The 14059-nt window shown below is 33.9% G+C and overlaps 1 protein-coding gene across 16 annotated transcripts in view; it reads right to left on the bottom strand.

Annotated features, from left to right (window-relative positions):
- HEATR5A (HEAT repeat containing 5A) overlaps nucleotides 1-14059 on the bottom strand; it is a 186207-nt gene that overhangs the window by 132459 nt on the left and 39689 nt on the right. For all 16 annotated transcript variants that reach the window (XM_056810409.1, XM_056810414.1, XM_056810416.1 and 13 more), the window contains exons 5-6: nucleotides 3602-3751; nucleotides 3002-3173 (exon numbers count right to left, since the gene is read on the bottom strand). In XM_056810409.1, the coding sequence (XP_056666387.1) occupies nucleotides 3002-3173; nucleotides 3602-3751 (322 nt within the window). The remainder of the gene's footprint in view (nucleotides 1-3001; nucleotides 3174-3601; nucleotides 3752-14059) is intronic.

Here is a 14059-nt window from a genome sequence, read left to right as displayed (position 1 = left end):
AAAGAGACATGATAACAGCTAGTACATAACAATTCATATACATTTCATATATAACAATTCATATACAACAATGCACATATAAAAGTTAAAAAAAAATCTTTTAGAATGTTTATTTTAGCTACCCAGTATGAACATTTACTGCCTCATTTCCACATTCTACTATTTATTTATGGAGGATTTGGGCCCTTTATTTGAAATAGTAAAGACCAGACCAAAGGACTAGGAAATATACATTAGGAAGCAAACTTTTACCAGCAGAAGGCTGCCTCAATAACTATTTTTTCCTCCCTGAACTTTCATGATAAAATCCTCTTTTGGGGACATTTATGTGCAAACTATTTGCATAAGACTAAAAAAGAAGTCCTCTTCAGTTGAAAAGATAAAGAATATTTATGAAAATGGGATTGACAAAGTGTGGTTTATTTAGAAGTTCCTAGACAAAAATTAAGCAAAGAGTGAGGAGCAATGAAGAAAAATGTCATTGGTATATAAACATAAAACATTTTAAATAATGAAAACAATACTTTATGACTACCAGAAGAGGAGAAATCAAATCCTCTTTTCTCATTACTTGATAAAAAAAAATCATTTTCCTTAGTAAGGCTTTCATTGTCCAAATTACATGACAAGAAGGCTTTGTTAGGAAGACTGGCATTTCTCAAAGTAATTCAGTCTCTTGAAATATATTTACAGAACTCATTCAATACTTAGTGGAAAACAAGAATGGAAGGAGGGGAAATCATGAAAATTTTGAAGAAAATGAATAAAATGAGACCTATTTAAAATACCCCCCAAAAATGCTGTATATAGTCAGAACTTCTGATAGTCTTTAATGCACACATATAATTTAACATTTAGTATTATAGAGGGACAAATACTTCTAGCATTGAAGTTTTCTTTTTGAAACTTTATTTACATTTTACAGAACACCAGAGTTCCATAGAACACCATTTGGATGACTCAGATTTAGGTAGTTTCCTCTGGATTGGAAAAGTCATTGAAATATATTGGAAATATATGGGATTAGACAACAAAATCAAGTTATAGGAGAGGACCCAAAGGTTATTTGTTTTAAAATTATTATCCGTTATTTTTTGGTAGTCCTAAATTTTTTGTTGATTTTTACCAAAAATCACAGAAAGCAAAAATCACTTCTATAATTTTTTTTTTTAAACCCTTATCTTCTGTCTTGGAATCAATAGTGTGTTGAAGGTAGAAGAGCAGTAAGCGCTAGGCAATAGAAATTAAGTGACTTGCCCAGTACCACACAACTAGGAAGTATTGGAAGCCAGTTTTGAATTCAGGACCTCCTGTTTCTAAACCTGGCTCTCAATCCACTGAGTCACCTAGCTGCCCCACTTCTATAATTTTTAAAGACATAAGATTTCATGTCCTATTGCCTATAGTTATTATGTAATCCTAATTTACAAAAATCATGTGTAAGCTCAATCTACAAGTAATTTTAACCACTTAGCAAAGCTGAGAAATATATATCCTTCAAGTCTGAGCAAAAAAAAAATTGCTTAAATGCAACATTTCTTTTAAAATTTCCTCCTATTAATCCTCTATTTCTACATTTTTGACAGACAATGAACTGTTCCTTTATATTTTATATCTGAGTGTTAATTCTATTGGTCTGATGAAGACTAGACATCTTAAATATATAGGAAGCTATAAAAATTCACAAAGGTAATTACCACAATGGCTAAATGATCAACATATGAATAGATAAATTTTCAAAATTTAAAAATAATTACTTGAAAAAAATTCTCAATCTTACTACTACTAATGAAAATATATGCACATTGAAAACAAAACTTAAAGGTACCATTTCACACCAAATTGGAAAAAAAATAATAAAGGTTATTGTTAGTCACATTGCAAAGAAAACATATATTCATTCATTATTTTTAGGGCTGTAAAATTTTGTTGGAGAGCAGTTTTGTGATATAAAGGAAAAGTTACAAAAGTAATAATATCCTTTGACTCATTAATTTCATTCTTGTGACTATATCCTTAAAGTGTTATCAAAAACAAACAAAAAACGTTTTCTCTTCAGAAACAAGGATTAAGAACATGTATAAATGATGCATACTTACAAAAGTTGGACACAATCTATATGTCTAATAATTGAAGCAATGGCTAAATAAATTGTAGTAAATCAAGGTAATAGAATAGTATGATACCATTAATACTAAAAAGTCTGAAGAATGTGGAAAAAAGTCCAAAATGTAAAAATGCAGAACTATAAGAATAGAGTACACAATAATTATGCCCATATGAGAAGAAAAATTAACAAGAATTAATACAAAGAATGCCAAAGGGAAATTAGCAAGATTATGTGAAGTTGCTATCTTTTAATTTTTTGAATTAAATTTAGGTTCTAAGTAAAAACAGCTTAACTAGTTCAAGTTAAATAGTTGAATTGACAGTCAATAAAAAGTTTTACATAAATGATTTAATAAAAAATAAATTCAATGCAATTTTTACATCAGAAGACACTGCTATATAGTAACTGATAATTTATGTGCGAACTATATAGTGAATTATTTACCATCTTTTTCTAATCACAAGTTAATTCCATTTGCACCCATACATGATCCTATGGCAAATTTCCTTCCTACTATGTACAAAGTGGTACACTAAGCAAAACTGCTTATTATTATTATTATTATTATGAAGGAAACTGTGTTATATAACAATAACAAAGAATTTAAAAGCAAATAAAATTATTTTTGAAGTTATTTGCCATTTGGAGTTAACTATCACTGCTCACTTCCATTTGTACAGATAGCTGAGCAATACATATACTATGACAATTTAATATTTTTAAATGGCACTACAAAAAGTTTAAACAAAATTACATATCTGGTGAGCATGGAACAATTTGGAAAACTTTTAACCTAAGAGTTTTCAAATCAATTGAGCAATTGTCTCAGGATCAAAAGCAAAAACGACAAAAATTTAAAGGGCATTTTCAAAAGGATTTCACAAATTTTACCTGTTCCTTGTTTGGATATCACAGCTCTAGCCAATACTGTACCCAAGAGCTTTGATACTGCTATTCGCACATCATAATTGGAACCTTCAAATGACTTAAAACACAAAGTTGCAACACTGTCCATGTCTGTACTCCACATAAAGGTAGCCTCCTTCTGAAGTTCAAGTAGACACTATCCAGGAAGGGGAAAAAAATCAAACAACTGAATAAGCAACATAAAAGTATTTGTGAAATAAATAATAAAAAAGATTCTTAGGGTCTAAGAAAAACATTTTCTAACAAAAGCATATGAATAGTGATTGTAAAAGCAACATATTAGACTTAAAAAATCTATTCATGACTTAGCAAATTGTCAAAAAATCCCTATTAGGAATCAGTCTTGTTGGTAATGAATAATTGTAAGTAACAGATCTATTTTACTTCCTAAATTTATATATATTTATATATATAGCTAGGAAAACACAGTTTTAAAATAATCCTCATTTAATGTTAATATCACTGAATAATATGTTCAAGTAGCTAAAAAGATGGGATAGAGGGAAGGTACATTATTTTGCAATTATATCAATTTTTATAAAATTTGGTTTTCAGATTATTTACCTTTGCAGCAGCACACCGAACTGCCATGGACCTGTCTGTTAAGCATGATCGTGCCGCTTTATAAATGTCTCTGTGACAAGGGGCAGCAGCAGCTCCAAGTCCATTCAAGATATTTTGCAAACTCAGCATAATCTCATAGCGACCTTGAGACTATCAAAAAGGGTGAGAAATGAACAATTTTTCAATGACAAATAGGAAAAAGGGTATATTAGTTATATGTAAGACTTCTTTATAAGTATATAGATTTTGTATAAATAATAACATTTTGTCATTTGTTAAGAAAGAACAACTAAGTGGCAATGTGAATACAGTTTAAATCTGGTCTCAGATATCTACTAGCTGTGGGACCCTGGGCAAATCACTAAACTCTGTTTGCCTCTGTTTTCTCATCTGTAAAATTAACTGAAGGAAGAAATGGAAAATCATTCTAGTATCTCTGCCAAGAAAACCTCAATTGAGATCATGAAGAATCACACATGCCTAAAATTGACTTAATAACAAAAATAAGAACTAAAAGATAGTTTTAACAGAGAATTTGAAAAAAAATAAGTAACTAGAGTAGCAGAGCCAAGATGGCAGAATAGAGATATAGAAAGCTTGAATCTCTTTGAGAATCTTTTCTGGCCAATCTTAAAGTAACACTTCAAAATGAATACTGGAATGACAATAAACAAGGGGATGGAATTAAGCAACTTTCTTACAGAAAACAACTTGGAAGGTAGGTAGAAAGGGTCTGTTTCACTGGGGTGAGAGAGAAGCACAGCCCACAGCTAAGCCATGTAGCTCGTAGCTAAGCTGTGTAGTCTGCATTAAGGAGTCTCTGTGCAAACCAATAGCAAGTCTCCACCCCACCCTTACTGCTCCAGGTTCTGAACCGGGGCCCAAACCAACTTTGAGACCCCAAGATCCTACCTAAGCCAATAGCAGAGCACTCAAACCCATATTTTGAAGTTCTAACCCCTAGTACAAGCTTATAGTAAGGGCCTTAGCCCAAGTAAAAGGCAGTCTACAATAAGCTTGGCCAATGTAAGCCTAAGGGAAAGCCCAAAGCTCCTGTCCAAGCCTGTAGTGAGGTTCCCAAGCCCCAGCACAAGGCAGTTCAAAATGCATCTGACCACTGTAAGTTCTGAGCATTAGCCCACACCCAAAGTGAATCAGTGAACCCCAGCACAAGGTGCTTTGAACCCTACAAGCCATCCACAGGCCCTGGAGGAGACTGAATTAGTAGCGGGAAGTGGCTTTTAGAGCTCTTGGTCCACAGAATATCATACTACCATGGAAGTACTGAAATTGGTAGAAGCCTAAAACTAGAGCTGAGGGGAGCAGCAAGGGAAAACTGAAGCATAAGAGAGTATCCCTTCTATCCTGAGAACAGAGCCCACCTTTAAGATAAAAGTAAAAGTTTTAAAAAGGCTGGAAAAATGAGCAAACACTTTAAAAAAACCCTAACCACAGAGAAAATTATCATGGAAACAAAGAAGAGTAAGGCACAAACTTAGAAGAAGTAGTGCAATCAAAGCACCTACATGCAAAACTTTAAAGAAAAATATGAAAAATATTGGTCTAAAGTTCTGAATCAAAAAGGATTTTTAAAAATCAAATAAGAGAGGGAGAGGGAAAGGGGGGAAGAGAAATGAAAATGACACAAGAAAATAACACTTAAAAGTAGAACTCGCCAAGAGAAAAAAAGGTACAAAAAATCTCATGAAGAAGAGAATTACTTAAAAAGTAGAATTAGCAAAATGGAAAAGTAGATCAAAAAGACCTTCATGGAGGAAAATAATTCCTTATAAGTCAGAACTGGACAAGTAGAGGCTAATGACTTCATGAGACATTAAGAAACAATAAAACAGTATCAAAAGAATTAAAAAAGACAAAAATATTAAATATTTCATTGGAAAAACAACTGACCTGAAAATATCTGAATGACAGTCTAAGTAAGTATCAATGGAATTTAAATGAACAAAATATCCAATACATAAGGAGACAATTTGTGAAAATCAGTAACACACCTATTAGATCAACTTACATATTCACAGGTCATTAAAAAATCCTAAATGAAAAGGATTAAATAATAAAAGAACTTAAAACCAAGCTCAAGAAGGCAAATCGCACAGTTAAACAAAAAGAAATCGAGGAAATAAAAAATCTAGCCACTCTGAAGTCATACAAACCCACAAGAAATTACACACAAAACCATCAAAGGAGAAATGTACCCAAATGTTTCCTATGCAGAAAACTGGGACACATAGTTTGTGACTGCTATTTAAAGGCACAGTTAGTCCAAGCTAACAACAAAAAGAGTTCCTGGAAAAGCAAAACAAAGTATAGCAGCAACAATACACAGACAAATGCAAAATGTTGCAATTGCAATTGCAAGAATTCATTGCAAGCACCAAATTTAGAAACCATGGAGAAATTCATCCAACAAGGGGTGAAAGCACGTTATTCTCAAGTAGTCTCAGCTGCTGCCAAACAATGCCAATTATGAAGCCAGAGGTGCATGGGGTAACATCAAATGGGAAAAAGAAAAAGAGAAATGAAGAAAATGAAAGGGAAAAAGACTGCATGCAAATAGAATCTGGGGCTCCAAAAGCACAAAACAAAACAAAAGAACAGATGGAGAAAGAAATCCAAATAGATAATGATGTAACAGACATTACAGAGAAATTTTTTGGAACAGTGGAACAAGATACAAAGAAAGGGGAAGGAACAGATCTGGCAACAGTGTATAACACATAAACCTTAAACATATTAGGAAACTATACCTTAAAAAGCAAAGAACACAAAAGATTAGATCCAAGCAATAGTTAATTGCAACATTTCTCAGCACAAGACAAAAGTAACTTAGCAGAAAGGAAAGAGTATACTTCAGGAACAGAAAGTACAGAACAAATAGCAAAACCAAGAGCAAAACCATATAGACAAATATTAGAGGGTTCTAGAGATTCTAAACAAAATGAAATTTAATTAATTGAAGCACATAAACAAACAACAGAATGGTCCAAGGGGGAGGAAAATGCAGTAACAGATCATTCAAATTAGTGTATAAATGGAGATTTTGAGCCTTTGGACTTCATCCCCCAGAAGTCCCTAAGAATTTCCCAAAATTCCCTTTTCCTGCGTCCCAGGTGACATAATAGAAAAGTCAACCTTAAATCCAAATTTCAAAGAATTCCAACCAATAGGAAATGCACCAGAAAAAGAAAACACAGACATTATTACACCATCCTTAAGTCTCCATGCTAATACACTTCCAGTGCAAACTGATGATGGATTGCAAAATGAATGTTCAAAGCAACAAGAGAAGTCTGTAGCTGAAGAACAAAATGGGAATATGAGCAAAACAGAAATACAAACACCTATGATCCAAGTATGCCAACAAAATGAGAACACAAAAAGTGGTAATGAAATCTACTCAGTCCTTATCAGTACAGGGACAACTAAATCTGTTTTAAAAACATCTCCTGAAGACGGCCAAATTACAAGTTATGTACAAATAATTAGGGTTACAGAGAAAAAACAGAGTACCAAAATTAAAGTCAAAGATGGTAACTCTAGGACCCCTAACATCAGAACACACATTCGTGTTAATCCCACAATGCCCAATCAACCTTCTTGGGAGAGATTTTTTGTGTAAAATAGGAGCAACCATTCAGTGTGATAAATTGGGAAAAATCTTTCTACATCTACCCAAGTCTTTAAAACATCATCCATTGCTGTTCATGGGACAAGTAGATGATGTACAAGATCAGAAAGAAGGTACAATATTTGAAATACCACGTGATGCACCGGACTTCGGGATACACATTCTATAGATATAGGGATTATAAAGTCAGCAACACCAGTAAAAGTAGAAGTTAAAGAAGGGACATCACCAAAGATACCATAATATAAACAAAGTAAAGAAGCCATAGATGGAATCAACCCCATAATCCAAGGCTTGTTAGAGCAGAAAATTTTAATCCCAACAATTTCAGAGTACAACATACCAATCATACCCATAAAGAAAGCAAAACATGACTGTGAAGGAAAAGTTGATTGGAGACTGGTCCAAGATTTAAGAGCAGTATATAACTCTGTAAAAAAGCCCCATGAAGTCATTCCCAGCCATCTATTCCAAGTAAATCTAGACATTATATTGTCACTGATCTGTGTAGTGCTTATTTTAGCATTCCAATTGCAAAGGAAAGTCAAAAACATCTTTGCTTTCACTTGGAATGGGACTCAGCTAACATGGGGAAGATTATCAATGGGTTTCTGCAATAGCCCAACAGAATTTTGCCAAATCTTGCAACAACATTTAAAGAATACCCAATTCAAAGAAAGCAAAATTGTGCACTATGTGGATGACATTCTTCTTGCATCCCCATCTGCTAAAGTTTGTTACCAGGACAGTAAAAAACTCCTCCTAGAGCTATATAAGAAAGGCCACAAAGTTTCCAAATCAAAATTACAATGGGTCATGCCTAAAGTTGAATACCTAGAATTTATCTTGGAAAAGGGGTGAGAAAGATTTTCAAGAAAAGAGTAGAGGGCATACAAAAGCTCAGTGTGCCAAAGACTAAGAAACAAATGAGAGCCTTTTTTAGGAGTAACAGGTTCCTGCAAACAATGGATCCCAGGCTATAGCCAAATAACAAAATGCCTGATGGACTTAACCAAAAACATAGTCACAGAACCATTGAAACTAACAAAAGAACACCTCCAAGCCTTGGCACAGCTCAAAGAAGCAATAATAACAGCTCCCATCTTAGGTATTCCAGACTACAACAAAGAATTCCATCTCTTTGTACATGACTTCAAGAGGTATAGCTTCTGGAGTGTTAGTCCAAACTTTAGGACCCAATTTTAGGCCAATGGCATATTACAGTACACAGCTGGATATAATCAAGAAAGGAATGATTCCCTGCTTCAGAGCAATCACAGCCACAGCAACCATGATTCAAAAGTGATCTGATTAGGTATCAGGATCAAAACTTAATGTCTGTTCTTCACACCAACTGCAGTACATATTAAAGAAATGTAATTTACAAGCTTGCACATAGCAAAGACTTTCTCAATATGAAATTGTGTTACTAAGCAATGAAAACATCACTTTAAAATGTTGCCAACCATTGAATCCGGTAACCTTGATTTCAGATCTGCCATTTGAAGGGGAACTCATACATAACTGCCAGGAAACAATATCATTAGTAGAGAAACTAAGAAATGATTTAAAAGACTTTCCACTGGAAGAGCCCAACATCAAAATGTATACAGATGGTTCAAGCATGATAGTTAACTGGGAAAGGTACATAGGAGAGGCAGTAGTAATACATTATGGTATGCATCCTTACCAAAGCATGTGAGTGCTCAAGGGGCAGAGCTCATTGCTTTATTAAAAGCTTGTCAAGTTGGGAAAGATAAACTAGTCAATATTTACACCAATTCCTGGTATGCATTCTCAGTAATTCATGCCACAGCAGAAATTTGGAAACAGAGGATTTTTGACAAGTGCAGGCAGAAATCACATATGCCAAAGTCATCATGCAACTTCTTGAGACTGTACAACTAACAAAAGGAAGTGGCAATAATCCACTGCAGATCACACAGGGGGCTAAAGATCATGTGTCTTTAGGAAACCATAGAGCCGACATTACAGCAAAATTTGGAGCTAGAGAAGGACCTTTTCATGTATTGAATTTCTCACTAGTTGAACAGGACAATCTAACGCCTACAAAGAATGGGAAATTCAATCACAGATAAAGAACTTGGGAGCAAAATAAATAAGAGGCATATGGTTTTCACAACTAGGCAAGTCCATCCTGCCTAGAACATTATTCTGTCACATGTGCAATGCAATACATGCTGTACCCAAGCCATGATCAATTCAGTGAGATGATTTTGGACTGCACCTGGAATATCCTCTTAAGCCATAAGGGTCTGTAAAAAATGTAAAATTTGTATGCAGTTCAATCAGAGAGTTTATAAGACCAAAGGAGGTTATCACTTAGCATATACCCGGTTTGAATGCATACAAATAGATTTTATCAACATGCCGAAAGATACAGGGTTTAAGTATTGCCTTCTGATCATAGACAGACTGACTAGATGGCCAGAAGTTTTTCCTGCCAAAAAGAACAAGGCAGTTTGCATTAGTTTAGCAGTGTTTGTGGTAAAAATCCTATTAAAAGAAATCATACCTAGATTTGGGATTCCCACAAAATTGGACTCAGACCAGGGAAGTCACTTTATTCAATCAATATTAAATGAAATTTATAAAAATCTAGGAATAAAAGCAGCATACCACACACTGTATCATTCCCAAAGTTGAGAGCAAGTGGAGAGATTAAACAAAGACATCAAAACATTAATAGGTAGATTTTGTGCAGAAACATACCTAAAATGACCCAGTGGAGATCTGAACATCTCTGCATTTGAGATGCTATATGAACACACAATTTGGCAAGTAAGGACTTGTAATCCAGCTTACATTGTAATGATCGGAGGATATTGTCAATTAACAAAATATATACAAACTTTATAAACAAGAACAGCAGAGTTGCACGAAATGGGTTTGATAGAACAAACAGTACCCCTGGATTACAATTTGCACAACATCAAGTCAAGAGACAAAATATACATAAAAATTTTCAATAGAAAATTGGCTACAGACATAAAATGGACTGAACCACATAAAGTATTGCTTACTACCCCGACAGTTATAAAAATTGCAGGGAAAGACTCATGGTTTCACTGTTCCCACATAAAATCAGAAAAATCCAACATCACTCTAACAGACATAGAAGAAGATAATTAGAAAAAAGATAGGGATGAGAAATGAAAACAAAAACTGATTAACATCAAAAAGTATACCACAAAGAAAGAATAGTGCCACATAATGTTTGAGACAACGAGATCCCAGCAGTCAAGCATGCTACAGTAAGACAAGTTTCCAGCCCAGAGGAAAAGATTTTAAAGCATCCCAGAGGAAAAGCATCAAGAAAAGCTGCCAGAAAGAAGAAACAGAGAAAAAAGCTGAAATAGACACCTAAAACTTTGAACTTTGTAAATTTGTTTATACAAGAAGAGGACAGATGGAAAACGGGACTTATATGTAAGACTGAGTGCAGTGAAAGCACAAAACAAAATTAATTTCACATATTATGGAAATAGCATGCAACACTACATAGCTTGGAAGAAATAAGAGAGCCATCAGTCAACATGAGAAGTGGAAATCTGAAGAAACTTGATAAGTATCCATTGAACGCAACATTATTAGACACAAAACACAAAATTACAAACTGACATGTATTAGGAGACCTCATGTAAATAAATGAATGTCTGAAATTGCATTTATGCAAAATGTAAATATGTACATAGTGAGTTCCATAAGGTCTTAGGCAAATAAAAGATCAATAGATATTTCTATTTGACTAACATCAGGATGTGAAAACAATGTATATTATTGTATTATATGTAAATAATCTCTGTAAATAATATATATATATATATAATTAGGCTAGTAGCATAGTGATAGGGTCTGTAAATATGTAACATAGCATGTATATACATTGTACATAAGATTAGGTTATAGATAAGAAATTCAAAGAATAGTTGTAATAAATAGGGAATAGATTAGGAGTAAGTTAAGCATAGCATAGACAGTTACTTATACTTAGGAATAGACTTAAGCTGCATTTACAGATAGTAAACTTGTAATTGTTTATTGTAAAGCTGATGCTGAAATTGTATTTAGTAGAAATATATATATAAATAGTTTGCAAATAATTATAGCTAAATAAAATAGGAAAAATGTTTGTATTAGTTTAATTTAGCAAGAGTAAATTCCTTAGATTAATTAAGATTAGAATAGAATAGAGATAGAATAATTGAGGGAAGCTTATTATTTTGATAGAATAATTGAGGGAAGTTTATTATTTTGAGGGAAGTAGTTAGAAAGTAGATTTAGTAGCTTGGTAAGTATAATAAATATAAGTAACCTTGGGAAGGTCACAACAAAAAAAGGGGAGTGGGAAGGAAAACTGGATCAAGCTTTGGATTTTTTTGCCACTGATGTGGAGCAAACAGCAGTTGGAATGAGTGAAGATTGATGGACAGCGAAGACAGTTGTTGGGGGGGGGGGCAACTTGGAGAGTGACAATTGCTCTGAAGTAGACTCTCTTTCCTGGACCTCGGACTGGAAGGAGTGCTCTCTCCCTATCTCTGGATAGAAGTACCTCTATTCCTGGCTTTTTCCCAACTGTGTGCTCTACCTAGATTCCTATGATCATGTCATTGAACAAAAAGATTTAAAGGCAGCAGGTTGAACTGTAGCACCAGTCTTTAGAGGATTATGCTGAAGAGACAAGCCCAACCAGTTCTGAAGATCAGAACCTTTTCTTCCTCTTGTTGTCTACTGCTAAAGACTCTGAACTTAAGAAAGCTAGCATAGATTAGCATAGACAGGAATAAAAGAAATCCTCCACAAGCCTGCAAGGCCTGGCCTCAGCTCAAAAGCTGAGAGAGACTCAAATCCAATCTGTGGCAAAGTATAGGGCAATCCTTATTCCCTCTAACCTGATACCTTCCCAATCCAAACTTGTTAATAAATTCATTTTGAGTTAAATAACCTACAGTCAGATAGGAGGAGGAGGACTATCATCTCAGGGGGACATAGAGGGAGCAGAACCTAAGGACAGTCATTTTAAAGTCCTGAGGCTTGTCCCTCAGAAGGGTCCATGCTTACCTGCTCTGAGATATCTTCAACATCAATCAAGAAGACATCCACTCGGGCTATCATAGTTGGCCCATTTCTTGGAAACCCCATTTTTCAAAGACAGCCTCTCAGCAGGGGGGTATCTCTCTTTTACCTCACCAGCATTCATATTCCCTCTATCCCTTCAACTCCTCCATTCCCTGTTACAAAACCTTCCTTATCCCCTGTACCTCTTCAATCCTAAACAATTCCTTTAGAAATTACATCACTTTCTTATTTACTCTTACAAAACTTACTCTACTCTCAGCAGAACTAGTTCTGAGAGGAAATGGCAACCATACATTTGGATATGGAATCTGATCTCATAGAGAAGGAGAGGAATTAGACAAGGGGGTGAATGGGGGAGAAAGATATCAGAAGGGGGACAAGTATGAGGGATCTGGGATTAAAAACAAAACATCTGTGAGGAGGGATGGAGTGGAAGGAGAGAGAAAGAACAGGAGCAAAAGGGGGAAATAAGATGGAAGAGAACACAGAGTTAGTAATCCTAACTGTGAATATGAATGGGATAAACTCACCCATCAAACAGAGGATAGCAGATTAAAAAAAAACAAACAAACCCTACGATACATTGTTTACAAGAAACACATCTGAGGCACAGAGACCCACAAAGAGTAAAGTAAGGGGCTGGAACAGAATTTATTACACTTTGGCTAAAGTAAAAAAAAAGTAAAAGCAGCAATCATGATCTCAGACATAGCTAATATAAAAATAGGTCTAATTAAAAGAGACACGGAAGGAAATTATATCTTGATAAAAGGTACCATAAGCAATGAAGTAATAAAAATACTAACCATATATGCACCAAATTACATAGCCTCCATATTTTTAAAGGAGAAATTAAATAAACTATAGAAAGAAAAAGACAGCAATGGGGGACCTCACTTTTCCCCTCTTAGAACGAGACAAATCTAACTAAAAAACAAACAAGAAAAAAGTTAAGAAGGTAAATGGAATCTTAGAAAAGTTAAATATAATAGATCTCTGGAGAGAACTGAATAGCAATAGAAAGGAATATACCTTCTCAGCAGTACATGGCATCTACACAAAAATTAACCATGTACTAGGGCATAAAAGCTTCACAACCAAATGCAGAAAAGCATAAAGAATAAATTTATCCTTTTCAGATTATAATGCCATAAAATTGTAATAAATAAGGGCCCATAGAAAGACAAATTAAAAATTAATTGGAAACGAAATAATCTAATTCTTAAAATAAGAACAAATTATAAAAACAATAATTTCATTAAAGAGAATAACAATGAGGAGACAACAAATCAAAATTTATGGAATATAGCTAAAGCAATACATAGAGGAAAATTTATATTTCTAAATGCTTACATAAATAAAATAGAGAAACTGCAGATCAATACATTGGGCATGCAACTAAAAAAACTAGAAAAGGAACAAGTTACAAATCCCCAATTTAAGACCAAATTGGAAATTCTAAAACTCAAAGGAGAAATTAATAAAATTGAAATAAGAAAACCACTGAATTGATAAAAAATTAGTAACAAAAAAGATGAAAAGCCATTCTCTTGTGTTGAAACTATATTAAATACTACACTAAATACTCTAATTACCTTTATATTATAAAAAGTCAAAAAATAAGCGTTCTACCATTGTCCTAAAGGACATTGGATAATGAAAATGCTAAAATAAAGGAAAATTTCTCTAATTTCTCTTCCATCCCTATC

Source organism: Monodelphis domestica, chromosome 1 (assembly GCF_027887165.1).
Source record: "Monodelphis domestica isolate mMonDom1 chromosome 1, mMonDom1.pri, whole genome shotgun sequence".
In the NCBI taxonomy this organism is placed as follows: domain Eukaryota; kingdom Metazoa; phylum Chordata; class Mammalia; order Didelphimorphia; family Didelphidae; genus Monodelphis; species Monodelphis domestica.
The sequence above is the reverse complement of the archived record's forward strand: the minus strand, read 5'-3'. Positions and strand labels throughout refer to the sequence as shown.